The sequence below is a fragment of the Anser cygnoides genome, chromosome 34 (assembly GCF_040182565.1).
Source record: "Anser cygnoides isolate HZ-2024a breed goose chromosome 34, Taihu_goose_T2T_genome, whole genome shotgun sequence".
In the NCBI taxonomy this organism is placed as follows: Eukaryota; Metazoa; Chordata; class Aves; order Anseriformes; family Anatidae; genus Anser; species Anser cygnoides.
Window position 1 is genome coordinate 1056071 of NC_089906.1, and position 13691 is coordinate 1069761.

Consider the following 13691-nt stretch of genomic DNA (forward strand, 5'->3'; position numbering starts at 1 on the left):
TGCTCGCAGGTAAGGGGCTTCGCCGGGCGGGGACCGAGGTGCCGGGGCGCGGTGGTGGCCGGTGCCGGTGGTGCCGGTGCCGGTGGTGCCCGGTGCCGGCGGTGCCAGGGCACGGTGGTAGCCGGTGCCGGTGGTGCCGGGACATGGTGGTGCCCGGTGGGCGGTGGTGGTCCCGGGGCACGGTGGTGCCGGGGCGCGGTGGTGGCCGGTGGTGGCGGTGGCCGGTGCCGGTGGTGCCAGGGCGCGGTGGTAGCTGGTGCCGGTGGTGCCAGGACATGGCGGTACCCGGTGCCGGTGGTGGTCCCGGGGCACGGTGGTGCTGGGGTGCGGTGGTAGCTGGTGCCTGGGGGCGCGGTGGTGGCCGGTGGTGGCGGTGGCCGGTGCCGGTGGTGCCAGGGCGCGGTGGTAGCCGGTGCCGGTGGTGCCAGGACATGGCGGTACCCGGTGCCGGTGGTGCCCGGTGCCATTGGTGCCCGGTGCTGGGGGACGATGGTGCCCGGTGGTGGTGGTGGTGCCGGGACGCGGTGGTGCCCGGTGCCGGGACGCGGTGGTGCCCGGTGCCGCGGTGGTGGGAGACGAGGGGAGGCTTTGGGGGGGGTTTAGGGGGGGCTTGGGTGAGGCTGGCGTGGGGCTGGGGGGGTCCTCGGGGGGGACTTGGGGAGCGCTGAGGGGGTGCTGAGGGGCTCCCCGGGGCATTTAGGGGCTCCCCGGGGTGCTGGGGGGACCCTGGGGGTGCCGGTGGGGGGTCCCGGGATGCTGTGGGAGGTCCCTGGGGGTGCTGGGGGGGGGGTCTCAAGGTGCTGGGGGGGTCCTGGGAGTGCTGGGGGGGGGGTCCCGAGAGTCTGAGGGGGGGGGTCCCGGGGTGCTGGGGGGGGGAACCTGGGGGTGCTTAGGAGGGTCCTGGGGTGCTGAGGGGGGGTCCCAAGGTGCTGGGGGGGTCCTGGGGGTGCTGGGGGGGGGGTCTCGGGGTTTTTGGGGAGGGGTCCCCCGGGGCACTGAGGGGCTCCCCGGGGGGCTCGGGGGGGGTCCCAGCCCCCTCCCCCCCCGCGTTCTCGGGGGGCTTTGGGCACCGGGGCCGGGGGGGGACCGCAGGGGGGCGGGGGGGGGTCCCCGCCGCCGCCCTCATGGCCGCCGCCATGACTGAGGGCAGGGGGCGCGGTGGGCGTGGCGAGGGCGGCTCTGCCCCGCCCCTCTCCCCGCCCCGGCCCAATCCCCTTGCGCGGCACCGCCCCCCGAGGCGTGTCCCGCGCTTCCTATTGGCCCGGGGGCCAACTGGCCACCGCGGCGGCGGCCAATGGCAGCGCGGCGGGGCGAGGGCTGGGGGCGGCCGCGGGGACCCCGGGACCCCCGGAGGGGCTGAGGGGGGGGGCCCAAAGGGGCCGAAAGGGGCCTGAAAAGGGCCTAAAAAGGGCTCAGAGGGGGCTGAAAGGGTCCCAAGGGGCGGCCTCGTGCCCCAGCAGTCCCCAAGCAAAGTCCAAAGTCCCCCAAACCGTCTCCCAAGTCTCGCTTGTGTCTCAAATCGTGGGGTTTAGCCCCAAAATGGGCCCGGGGATCCCAAAATGGGGCTGGGGGGGGCCCAAAGTGGAACTGGGGAGGTCCCAAAATGGGGGCTGGGAGTCTCAAGATGGGGCTGGGAGTCTCAAAATGGGGCTGGGAGTCTCAAAACGGGTCCGGGGGGTCTCAAAATGGGACTGGGGGGGACCCAAAATGGGACTGGGGGGGACCCAAAATGGGACTGGGGGGACCCAAAATGGGACTGGGGGTTCCAAGATGGGGCTAGGGGGGGCCCAGAATGGGGCTGGGGGGTCCCAGAATGGCGCTGGGGGGTCCCAAAATGGCACTGGGGGGTCTCAAAATGGAGCTGGGGGGGCCCCAAAATGGGTCTGGGAGGGGTCTCAAAATGGGGCTGGGGGTCCCAGAATGGCCCTGGGAGTTCCAAGATGGGGCTGGGGGGTCCCAAATGGAGCCGGGGGTCTCAAAATGGGGCTGGGGGCCCCAAAATGGGTCTGGAGGGGTCCCAAAATGGAGCTCTGGGTCCCAAAATGGGGCTGGGGGTCCCAGAATGGCCCTGGGAGTTCCAAGATGGGGCTGGCGGGTCCTAAAATGGAGCTGGGGGTCTCAAAATGGGGCTGGGGGCCCCAAAATGGGCCTGGGGGCTGGTGCCGGTGCCGGTGCTGCCGCTCAGCGCCCGGTGCCGCAGGGGCCGAGCCGTGCGGCCACGGCCAGTTCCGGTGCGGGGACGGCGCCTGCATCTCCGCCAAGTGGGTGTGCGACGGCAGCGCCGAGTGCCGGGACGGCTCCGACGAGACGCCCGCGACCTGCCGTGAGTGCCGTGACCGCCGCGTGCCGCGCGGGGGCCGTGCCGTGCAGCAGCGCTGTGCCATGCACCGTACGGTGCTGCTGTGCCGCGCGGTGCTGTGCAGTTCCATGCCCTACGGTGCTGTGCCGTGCCATACTGTGCTGTGCCGTGCCATGCCGTGCTGTGCCGTGCTGTGCCATACCATGCCGTACTCTGCCATATTGTGCCATAATGTGCTGTGCTGTGCCGTGCCGTGCCATACCACGTATACCTTGCCGTGCCGTCTTCTCCTTCTCCTTCTCCTTCTCCTTCTCCTTCTCCTTCTCCTTCTCCTTCTCCTTCTCCTTCTCCTTCTCCTTCTCCTTCTCCTTCTCCTTCTCCTTCTCCTTCTCCTTCTCCTTCTCCTTCTCCTTCTCCTTCTCCTTCTCCTTCTCCACCTTCTTTCTTTTTTCCTCCCCTTCTCTTCTCTTCTCTTCTCTTCTCTTCTCTTCTCTTCTCTTCTCTTCTCTTCTCTTCTCTTCTCTTCTCTTCTCTTCTCTTCTCTCTCCTCTCCTCTCCTCTCCTCTCCTCTCCTCTCCTCTCCTCTCCTCTCCTCTCCTCTCCTCTCCTCTCCTCTCCTCTCCTCTCCTCTCCTCTCCTCTCCTCTCCTCTCCTCTCCTCTCCTCTCCTCTCCTCTCCTCTCCTCTCCTCTCCTCTCCTCTCCTCTCCTCTCCTCTCCTCTCCTCTCCTCTCCTCTCCTCTCCTCTCCTCTCCTCTCCTCTCCTCTCCTCTCCTCTCCTCTCCTCTCCTCTCCTCTCCTCTCCTCTCCTCTCCTCTCCTCTCCTCTCCTCTCCTCGAGTCTCCTCGAGTCTCCTCTCCTCGAGTCTCCTCTCCTCTCCTCTCCTCTCCTCTCCTCTCCTCTCCTCTCCTCTCCTCTCCTCTCCTCTCCTCTCCTCTCCTCTTTCTTTCCAACTTTTATAGTTCTTTCTCCTCTTCATTCTCTTCTCTTCTTTCTCTCATCCTCCTTCTTTCTTCTCTCTCCTTTCTTCTTCTCCTTTTCTCTTTTTTCATCTCTTCTCCCAATTCTCCTTCTGTTTCCTTCTCTCTTTTTTCTCTTTCTCTTCTTCTCTCTCTCCTCCTTTCCCATTTTCCCTCTCTCTCTTCTCCCTCCTGCTTCTCTCCGCTAGCTTTTTCTCCTCTTTCTCCTCTTCCCCTTTCTCTCCTCCTCCTCCCCCCGACACCGTGCAGCACCACGCTGCGTTGCGCCGTGCTGGGCCCCCCCCTCAGCTCCCCTCTCCCTGCACCATCCCTCGCCGCCCGGTTCCCCCACGTCCCTGCCCGGTTCCCCCACGTCCCCACGCGGTGCCCCCCGCCCGGTGCCCCCCCTCCCGGTGCCAGCCCCCGTCTCCCCCAGGCTCCCTGCCCTGCGCCCCCGTCCGAGTTCAGCTGCGGCGGCCGCCTGAGCCGCTGCGTCCCCGCGTCCTGGCGCTGCAACGGGCACGAGGACTGCGAGAACGGCTCCGACGAGCGGGACTGCCGTGAGTGCCGGGCTCGGGGGGGGGGGGGAAACTCGGGGACCCCTCGCACCCCCCCCCCCCGATGCCAACTCTGGGGTCCCCTTGGCAGCCCCCCCGGTCCTGCGCCCCCGACCAGCTGCGCTGCGGCGACGGGGGCTGCGTGGCGCTCGCCTTCGCCTGCGACGGGGAGCGGGACTGCGAGGACGGGGCGGACGAGGCCGGGTGCCCCCCGGCCGCCACCTGCGACCCCCCACGACTTCGCCTGCAACGACTCGAGCTGCGTGGCCGCCTTATGGCGCTGCGACGGCGACGCCGACTGCCCCGACGGCTCCGACGAGTGGCCCTCGGTCTGCGGCCCCCGGCCCCCCCGCCGCCACCTGCCCCCCCGCTGCAGGTGCCCTGCGGCAGCGGCGAGTGCATCCACCGGCGCTGGCGCTGCGACGGCAGCCCCGACTGCCGCGACGGCTCCGACGAGGACGGCTGCGGTAGGCTGCGCCCCACGGGGGGTCCCAGGATGGGTCTGGGGGTTGTTGGGGCTCAGCGAGCGCCCCTGACCCCCAATGCCCCCCCCCCCCACGCACACAGCCCCCGCTGCCACGTGCCGTCCCGACCAGTTCCAGTGCGGCGACGGGCGCTGCGTGCCGGGCACGCGGCAGTGCGACGGCGAGCACGACTGCGCCGACGGCTCCGACGAGGACGGCTGCCACAACGGTGCGTGGCGGCCACGGGGGGGTGGGGGGGGGGGACACACGCGCACGTGGCGGGCGCTGACGGCCCCGTGTCCTCCCCCCGTCCCCCCCCCAGTGACCGCCTGCGATGGCCCCCACCAGTTCAAGTGCCGCTCGGGCGAGTGCATCCCCCTGCAGCGCGTCTGCGACCAGCTCCGCGACTGCCGGGACTGGTCGGATGAACCCATCAAGGAGTGCGGTGCGGACGGGACCCCCCCGCCCCCCCCCCACCTCTCACCCCCACCGGGGTTTATTGACTGATCGATTGATTGATTTCCTCCATTTCCAGGCGTCAACGAGTGCCTGCTCGGCGGCGGGGGCTGCTCCCACGTCTGCAGGGACCTGCCGATGGGCTACGAGTGCCTCTGCCCCGACGGCTTCCGCCTGGGCCCCGACGGGAAGCGCTGCGAAGGTGGGCGCCCCCTGAGCCCCCCCGAGCCCCCCCCGAGCCCAAACCCACCCCCCTGACCCCCCACCCCCCCCCCCCCGGTCTCCCCGCAGACGTCGACGAGTGCCAGGACCCGCAGACGTGCGGGCAGCGCTGCCGCAACCTGCCGGGCAGCTACAAGTGCGAGTGCGAGCAGGGCTACCGCATGGAGCCCGCCGGGAACGCCTGCCGCGCCGTGGGTGGGTGCACGGCCCCCCCCCCGATCTCCCCCTTTGCACCCCGCTTTCCCTCTCCCCCATTTCCCCCCTGTTTATCCCAGTTTCCCCCAATTTATCCCCCACATTTCCCTCAGCTTATCGCCATTTCCCCCCAGTTTATCCCCATTTCCCCCCAAATCCCCCCCTTTCCCCCAGTTTCCCCCCATATCCCCCCATTTACCCCCAAATCCCCCTCATTTATCCCCATTTCCCCACATTTCCCTCCAAATCCTCCCCATTCCCCCCAGTTTATCCCCATTTCCCCTAATTTATCCCCATTTCCCTCCAGTTTATCCCCATTTCCCCCAATTTATCCCCCCATTTCCCCCCATTTCCCCCAATTTTCCCCCATATCCCCCCAGTTTATCCCCATTTCCCCCAATCTATCCCCCCATTTACCCCCAAATCCCCCCCATTTATCCCCATTTCCCTCCAAATCCCCCCATTCCCCCCAGTTTATTCCCCCATTTCCCCCCATCCCATTCCCCCCAATTTATCCCCATATCCCCCCAATTTATCCCCATTTCCCCCAATCTATCCCCTATTTCCCCCCATTTACCCCCAAATCCCTCCATTCCCCCCAGTTTATCCCCATTTCCCCCAATTTATCCCCCCATTTCCCCCAAATCTCCCCCATTCCCCCCCTTTATCCCCCCCCTATCCCCATTCCCCCAAATCCCCCCATTTCCCCTAAATCCCCCCCATTTCCCCCCAAATCCCCCCATTCCCCAGTTTATCCCCATTTCCCCTAATTTATCCCCATTTCCCCCAATTTATTCCCCCATTTCCCCCCAAATCCCCCCCATTTATCCCCATTTCCCCCCATTTCCCCCCAAATCCCCCCCATTCCCCCAGTTTATCCCCATTTCCCCTAATTTATCCCCATTTCCCCCAATTTATTCCCCCTTTTCCCCCAAATCCCCCCATTTCCCCCCAAATCCCCCCATTTCCCCCCAAACCCCCCATTTCCCCCCAAATCCCCCCCATTCCCCAGTTTATCCCCATTTCCCCTAATTTATCCCCATTTCCCCCAATTAATTCCCCCATTTCTCTCCAAATCCCCTCCCATTCCACCCATTTATCCCCCATTTCCCCCCAAATCCCCCCAAATCCCCCCAAATCCCCCCAAATCCCCCCCATTTCCCCCCAAATCCCCCCATTTCCCCCCAAATCCCCCCATTTCCCCCAAATCCCCCCATTTCCCCCAAATCCCCCCCATTTCCCCCATTCCCCTCCATTTCCCCCCAAATCTCCCCCATATCCCCCCAGTTTATCCCCATTTCCCCCCAAATCCCCCCCATTTCCCCCATTCCCCTCCATTTCCCCCCAAATCTCCCCCATATCCCCCCAGTTTATCCCATTTCCACCCAGTCTATCCCCATTTCCCCCAAATCCCCCCATTTCCCCCAAATCCCCCCATTTCCCCCCAAATCCCCCCCAACCCCCCCCCATTACCCCCTCCCCCCCGGGACTCGTGCTGGGGTCCCCCCGCTGAGCCCCCGGTGCCCGCAGCCCCCGCGGCCGCGCTGCTCTTCACCACGCGCCACGAGGTGCGGCGCCTGGCCCTGGACCGCAGCAACTACACGCGGCTGCTGGGGCGCCTCAAGCACGCCGTGGCGCTGGACGTGGACGTCGCCGCCGACACCATCTACTGGTCCGACCTCTCCCAGCGCAAGATCTACCGGTGAGGGGCACCCCGAAACCCCCCCCGGGACCCCCAAAACCAGCCCCGGGGCCTCAAACGCCCAGCCGCGACATGAAAACCCTGCTGGGGACCCCCAAAAACCCTGCTGGGACTCCAAAAATCCCCCCAGAGAACCCCGAAAACCTCACCGGGACCCCTCAAATTCCCCCAGGACCCCCAAAACCCCACCAGGCCCCCCAAATCTCCCCAGGACACCCCCCCACCCAGACCCTAAAAGCCCCATTGGGGGCCACAGAAACCCCATGGGCCCCCAAAACCCTGCCAGGACCCCCCAAACCCCACCAGGACCTTCAAAGCCCCTCCCCCCAAAAAAACTCATCAGGACCCCAAAACCCTGCCGGGACCCCCCAAACCTCACTGGGACCCCAACCTTCCCCCCAGGACCCCAAAAACCCCATGGGCCCCCAAAACCCTGCCAGGACCCCCCAAACCTCACTGGGACCCCAACCCCCTCCCAGGACCCCAAAACCCCATGGGCCCCCAAAACCCTGCCAGGACCCCCCAACCCTCCCCCCCAGGACCCCAAAACCCTGCCGGGACCCCCCAAACCTCACTGGGACCCCAACCTCCCCCCCAGGACCCCAAAATCCTGCTGGGCCCCCAAAACCCTGCCAGGACCCCCCAACCCTCACTGGGACCCCAACCCCCCCTCCCAGGACCCCAAAAACCCCATGGGCCCCCAAAACCCTGCCGGGACCCCATACCTCCCTGGAGACCCCCCACCCCCTGGGGACCCCGAAACCCCTCAAACCCCCCCCGAATCCATCCCGAACCCACCGCGTCCCGCAGGGCCCCGGCAGCCGGGCTGGCCGACGGCAGCGCCCCCGCCACCGTGATCGGGGCCGGGCTGCGGGCGCCCGACGGGCTGGCGCTGGACTGGGTGCACCGCAACCTCTACTGGACCGACTCGCAGCTGGGCGCCGTGGCCGTGGCCGACAGCAGCGGCGCGCGCCGCAGGACCCTGGTGCGGGAGCCGGGCGCCAAGCCCCGCGCCATCGCGGTCGACCCGCTGCACGGGTACGGGGACGGGGGTGTGGGGGTGTGTGGGGTGTGGGGATAGGGGGATGTGGGGACAGGGGGACATGGGGATATGGGGACGGGGACAGGGGGACAGGGGGATATGGGGACTGGGACAGGGGGACATGGGGACAGGGGGATATGGAGATATGGGGACAGGGACAGGGGTATTTGGGGACAGGGATATGGGGGGGGATATGGGGGTGTGGGTACAGGGGGATATGGGGACATGAGGGTATGGGGATGGGGATATGGGGGGACAGGGGTATTTGGGGACAGGGATATGGGGACAGGGGGATATGGGGACATGGGGGTATGGGGATGTGGGGATATGGGGACAGGGACAGGGGTATTTGGGGACAGGGATATGGGGACAGGGGGATATGGGGACATGGGGGTATGGGGATGTGGGGATATGGGGACAGGGATAGGGGGACATGGGGATATGGGGACAGGGACAGGGAGACAGGGGGATATGGGGACGGGGACAGGGGGACAGGGGGATATGGGGACAGGGACAGGGGTATTTGGGGACAGGGATATGGGGACATGGGGATGTGGGGACAAGGGGATAGGGGGTATGGGGACGGGGGATATGGGGACATGGGGGTATGGGGATGTGGGGATATGGGGACAGGGATAGGGGGACATGGGGATATGGGGGTTTGGGGACAAGGGGATATGGGGTTATGGGGTCAGGGATATGGGGACATGGGGATATGGGGTAAGGGGACAGGGACAGGGACGCATGGGGACAGGGGGATATGGGGACATGGGGATGTGGGGATATGGGGGTATGGGGACAGGGATATAGGGGTGTGGGGACAAGGGGATATGGGGTTATGGGGTCAGGGATATGGGGACATGGGGATATGGGGATGTGGGGACAAGGGGATATGGGGGTATGGGGACAGGGGGATATGGGGACATGGGGGTATGGGGATGTGGGGATATGGGGACAGGGGTATATGGGGACAGGGATAGGGGGACATGGGGATATGGGGGTTTGTGGACAAGGGGATATGGGGTTATGGGGTCAGGGATATGGGGACATGGGGATATGGGGGTATGGGGACAAGGGGATATGGGGACAGGGACAGGGACACATGGGGACAGGGGGATATGGGGGGGACATGGGGATGTGGGGACAAGGGGATATGGGGACATGGGGGTATGGGGATGTGGGGATGTGGGGACATGGGGACAGGAGGACATGGGGATATGGGGACGGGGACAGGGATATGGGGACATGGGGATGTGGGGATGGGGGATATGGGGACAAGGGGATATGGGGATATGGGGACAGGGATATGGGGACAGGGGGATACGGGGGTTTGGGGACAAGGGGATATGGGGTTATGGGTCAGGGATATGGGGACATGGGGATATGGGGGTGTGGGGACAGGGACAGGGGGACAGGGACATGGGGACGGGGGACATGGGGATATGGGGACGGGGACAGGGGGATTTGGGGACAGGGATATGGGGACATGGGGACACAGGAATATGGGGACGTGGGGATCTGGGGGGGACACGGGGACATTGGGGGATGTGGGGGGTCATGGAGGGACATTGGGACACAGATCACAGAATCATTTAGGTTGGAAGAGACCTCTGGGGACATGGGGGGCACCAGGGGACGCGGGGACGCGGGGACGCGGCTCTGCTGGCCCCCGTGGGGCAGGCAGTGACCGGGACTGGCTCCGTCCCCAGTTTCATGTACTGGACCGACTGGGGCAGCACGGCCAAGATCGCCAAGAGCGGCCTCAACGGCGCCGACCACTACGCGCTGGTGACGGAGGGCATCGAGTGGCCCAACGGGATCGCGCTGGGTGAGCGGCGCTGCGCCCCCGGCCCCAGCCCTGTCCCCAGGCTCCATCCACGCCCCGCTCTCTGCCCCTCTCCGTGTCCCCATGCGGGTCCCTGTCCCCATCTCCATCCCCATCTGGGTCCCAGTCCCTGTCCCCATCCATGTCCCCATCCGTGTCCCCATACGCGTCCTGGTCCCCTACTGGTCCCAGTGCCAGTCCCAGTCCCTCGCCCATCCCCATTCTGGTCCCCGTCCCCACGTGTCCCCGTCCCTGTCCCTATCCATCCCCATCCCTCCGTGTCCCCATCCCCATCCCTCTGTGTCCCCGTCCCCACGTGTCCCCGTCCCTGTCCCCACCCATCCCCGTCCCCACGTGTCCCCAACCCCGCGGGTCCCCTCCACGGTGCCGCGGCTGACGCCGGCCGCAGACCTCCCCTCGCAGCGCCTCTACTGGGTGGACTCGCGGCTCCACGCGCTCTCCAGCGTCGACGTGGACGGGGGCCAGCGCCGCACGGTGCTGGTGGACCCCCAGGCGCTCGCCCACCCCTTCGCCGTCACCGTCTTCGAGGTGAGCCCGGCCCCGCGGCGGCCGCGTCCCCCCCCCCCCTCCCCACACACCCCCTGCGCCCCCACCCCCCCCCCGGCGCGTGCCAACGCCGTGCGCCCGCAGGACGCGGTGTTCTGGACCGACGTCCTCAACGAGGCCATCTTCAGCGCCAACCGCCTGACGGGCGCCGACGTGCGCCGCGTGGCCGAGGGGCTCTTCTCGCCCGAGGACCTGGTCCTGCAGCACGCCCTCAAGCAGCCCCCAGGTACCCGCGACCCCCCCCCCCCCGTCCCCCCCCCGTCCTTCCATCCCCCTGTCCGGGTGCCCTTGTCCCCTCCGTACCCGTCCCTCTGTCCCCGTGTCCTTCCATCGCTCCGTCCCCGTGTCCCTCCTGTCCCTGTCCCTATCCCATCCCTGTCCCCCATCCCGTCCCTGTCCCCTTCCCCCCTCCTGTCCCTGTCCCCATCCCATCCCTGTCCCCTTCCCCTCCTGTCCCCGTCCCTGTCCCCGTCCTTGTCCTCGTCCCTGTCCCCATCCCCATCCCGTCCCTGTCCCCATCCCGCCCTTGTCCTCATCCCTGTCCCCGTCCCTGTCCCCGTCCCCTCCCATCTCACCTCTGCCCCCCAGGTGAGAACTGGTGCGCGCGGGACAACGGGGGCTGCGGGTACCTCTGCCTGCCCGCGCCCCACATCAGCCCCCACAGCCCCCGCTACACCTGCGCCTGCGCCGACGGCCAGAGCCTGGCGCCCGACGGCCGCAGCTGCCTGACAGGTACCCCGGGACCCCCCCGGGACCCCCCCCGGGACCCCCCCCCCCGGGACCCCCCCCCCCGGAACCCTCCCGGGACCCCCCTGGGACCCCGGTCCCGCTCACCCTCTTCTTCCCCCCGCCCCAGACCCTTCAGCCCCAACCCCGACGGCTGCAGCCCCCGGCCCCACCACGGCCTCGCCGCGGCCCCCGGTGCTCAGCGGGGCCCCCCCAGGCCCCAGCACCGCCGGGAACGGCACCGCCAGGAACGGCACCGCCGGGAACGGCGCCACTGGGAACGGCACCACAGGTACCGGCCCCACATCCCTGCCCCACACATCCCAGCCCCACACATCCCTGCCCCACATCCCTGCCCCACACATCCCTGCCCCACACATCACAGCCCCCTGCCCCACATATCCCAGCCGCACATCCCTGCCCCACATATGCCCCACACCCAACCCCACATCCCTGCCCCACACATCCCTGCCCCACACATCCCAGCCCCACACATCCCAGCCCCCACATCCCTGCCCCACACATCCCAGCCCCCAGCCCCACATGCCCCCCCAGCCCCACATCCCTGCCCCACACCCCACACATCCCTGCCCCACACATCCCAGCCCCACATCCCCACATCCCTGCCCCACATCCCAGCCCCACATCCCAGCCCCACACATCTCTGCCCCACATCTCCCTGCCCCACACATCCCAGCCCCACATCCCTGCCCCCTGCCCCACACATCCCTGCCCCCCAGCCCCACATCCCAGCCCCACATCCCAGCCCCACATCCCAGCCCCCCTGCCCCCCACACATCCCAGCCCCACATCCCAGCCCCCCACATCCCTGCCCCCCAGCCCCACATCCCAGCCCCACCCTGCCCCACACATCCCTGCCCCCCTGACGGCCGCCCCTCCCCTTTGCCAGCTCTCAGCGGTGACGCCGTGGGGAGCGTGGGGCCAAGGACGGGACCCACGGCGCTGGCGGTCGTCCTGCCCCTGGGTAGGTTTGGGGGGGGGGGCACAGCGTGGGGGGGGGGTCCTGGGATTGGGGGGGTCCTGGGGTGTGGGGGTCTCAGCATGGGGGGGTCCCGGCATGGGGGGATTTGGGATGGGGGGGCCTTGCCCATCCCAAAATGGGCTGGGGGGCCCAGAACTGAGGTGGGGGGGGGGGGAAGGACTGGGGGGGGACCCAGCACTGGAGGGTCCCACAACTGGGCTGGGGGGGTCCCAGAACTGGGGGGGCCCAGCATTGGGGGGGGGTCCCAGCATTGTTGGGGGGGGTCCCAGCATTGTCGGGGGGGGGTCCCAGCATTGTGGGGGGGGTCCCAGCATTGTCGGGGGGATCCCAACCGGGGGGTTCCTGGGATTGGGGCTTCTTTGGTGGGGGTCCTGGCGTTGCAGCGGGTTCCTGGCGGGGGGGGGGGACCAGCCCTGATGCCCCCCCCCCAACCCCCCCCCAGTGCTCCTCATCCTCGCGGCCTTCGGCGCCCGCCTGCTGTGGAGGACGTGGCGGCTGCGCAGCACCAACAGCATCAACTTCGACAACCCCGTGTACCAGAAGACCACCGAGGACGAGGAGCCCCCCGGGCGCGGGCAGGGCGGCTACAGCTACCCCGCGGTGAGCCGGGGGGGCTGGGGCGGTTGGGGGGGGGGGGGGGCTGGGGCATGGGGGGGGGCTGGGGTACGGGGAGGGGCTGGGGTATGGGGAGGGGGTCTCGGGGATGGGAAGGGGGGGTCTGGGGCATGGGGAGGGGGAAGGGGGGGTTGGGGCATGGGGAGGGGGTCTTGGGGATGGGGGGGGTCTGGGGCATGGGGGGGGGTTGGGGCATGGGGAGGGGGTCTTGGGGATGGGGGGGGGTCTCGGGGATGGGGAGGGGGTATGGGGGCACGGGGAGGAGGTGTGGGGGTATGGGGGGGGCCTGGGGGCATGGGGAGGGGGTCTTGGGGATGGGATGGGGGGGGGTCTCGGGGGGGCATGGGGGGGGGGGTTGGGGCACGGGGAGGGGGTCTCAAGGATGGGAGGGGGGGTCTGGGGGGGGGGTCTGGGGCAGGGGAGGGGCCTGGGCCAAGGGATTTGGGGCACAGGGAGGGGGGTCTGGGGTACAGGGAGGGGGTCTCGGGCACGGGCCTTGTCCCCCCCCCCCCCCCGCTGACGCCCCCCCGCAGCGCCAGGCCGTCAGCCTGGAGGACGACGCGGCCTGAGGGCGCCGGGGAGCGGCCGGATCCTGCCCACGGCGAGGTCGGCGGCGTGGGGAGGGGGCCCCGCGGCCCCCCCCCGAGCCCCCAGCACCCCCCGACACCGGGGTGGCGGCGAGCGGAGACCCAGCACGGCCCAGCACGGCCCAGTACGGCCCAGCACGGCCCAGTACAGCCCAGTACGGCCCAGTACGGCCCAGTACGGCCCAGCGCGTCCCGGCACGGCCGCCTCGCTCGCGCGCCCCTGGGAACCGGAGCCCGGCGCCGGCGCCCCCGCGCCCGCACTGGTTTTTGTGCCTAAACTGTGAGAAATCCACCCAAAACGTGGCCTTCCTCCGCGGGGGGGGGGCCCTGCCCCACGGGGACCCCCCCCCCCCAGCTGGGGGCCGGGACCCCCCCGGCCCCCCCCCGGCGCCGTGTCTGGCACACGGCAATACACCCCCCTATTTATTTCTTACCTCGCCTCCCGCCTCGTCCTTCCCCCCCCCCCCCCCCCCC

The 13691-nt window shown here is 68.4% G+C and overlaps 1 protein-coding gene across 1 annotated transcript; it reads left to right on the plus strand.

The window, feature by feature from the left end:
* LDLR (low density lipoprotein receptor) lies at positions 1 to 13650 on the plus strand (the record flags this gene model as incomplete). The annotated part of the gene is given in 20 exon segments (XM_066986494.1): positions 1 to 9; positions 2201 to 2323; positions 3693 to 3815; positions 3905 to 4042; positions 4044 to 4149; positions 4152 to 4280; positions 4381 to 4506; positions 4600 to 4722; positions 4813 to 4935; positions 5025 to 5150; positions 6681 to 6852; positions 7663 to 7890; positions 9604 to 9722; positions 10129 to 10268; positions 10371 to 10512; positions 10875 to 11018; positions 11143 to 11304; positions 11923 to 11997; positions 12458 to 12615; positions 13164 to 13650. Coding segments are annotated over 20 exon segments (2502 nt in total), but the record flags the coding sequence as incomplete, so codon positions are not given.
* Between the last annotated feature and the right edge of the window lie 41 nt (positions 13651 to 13691).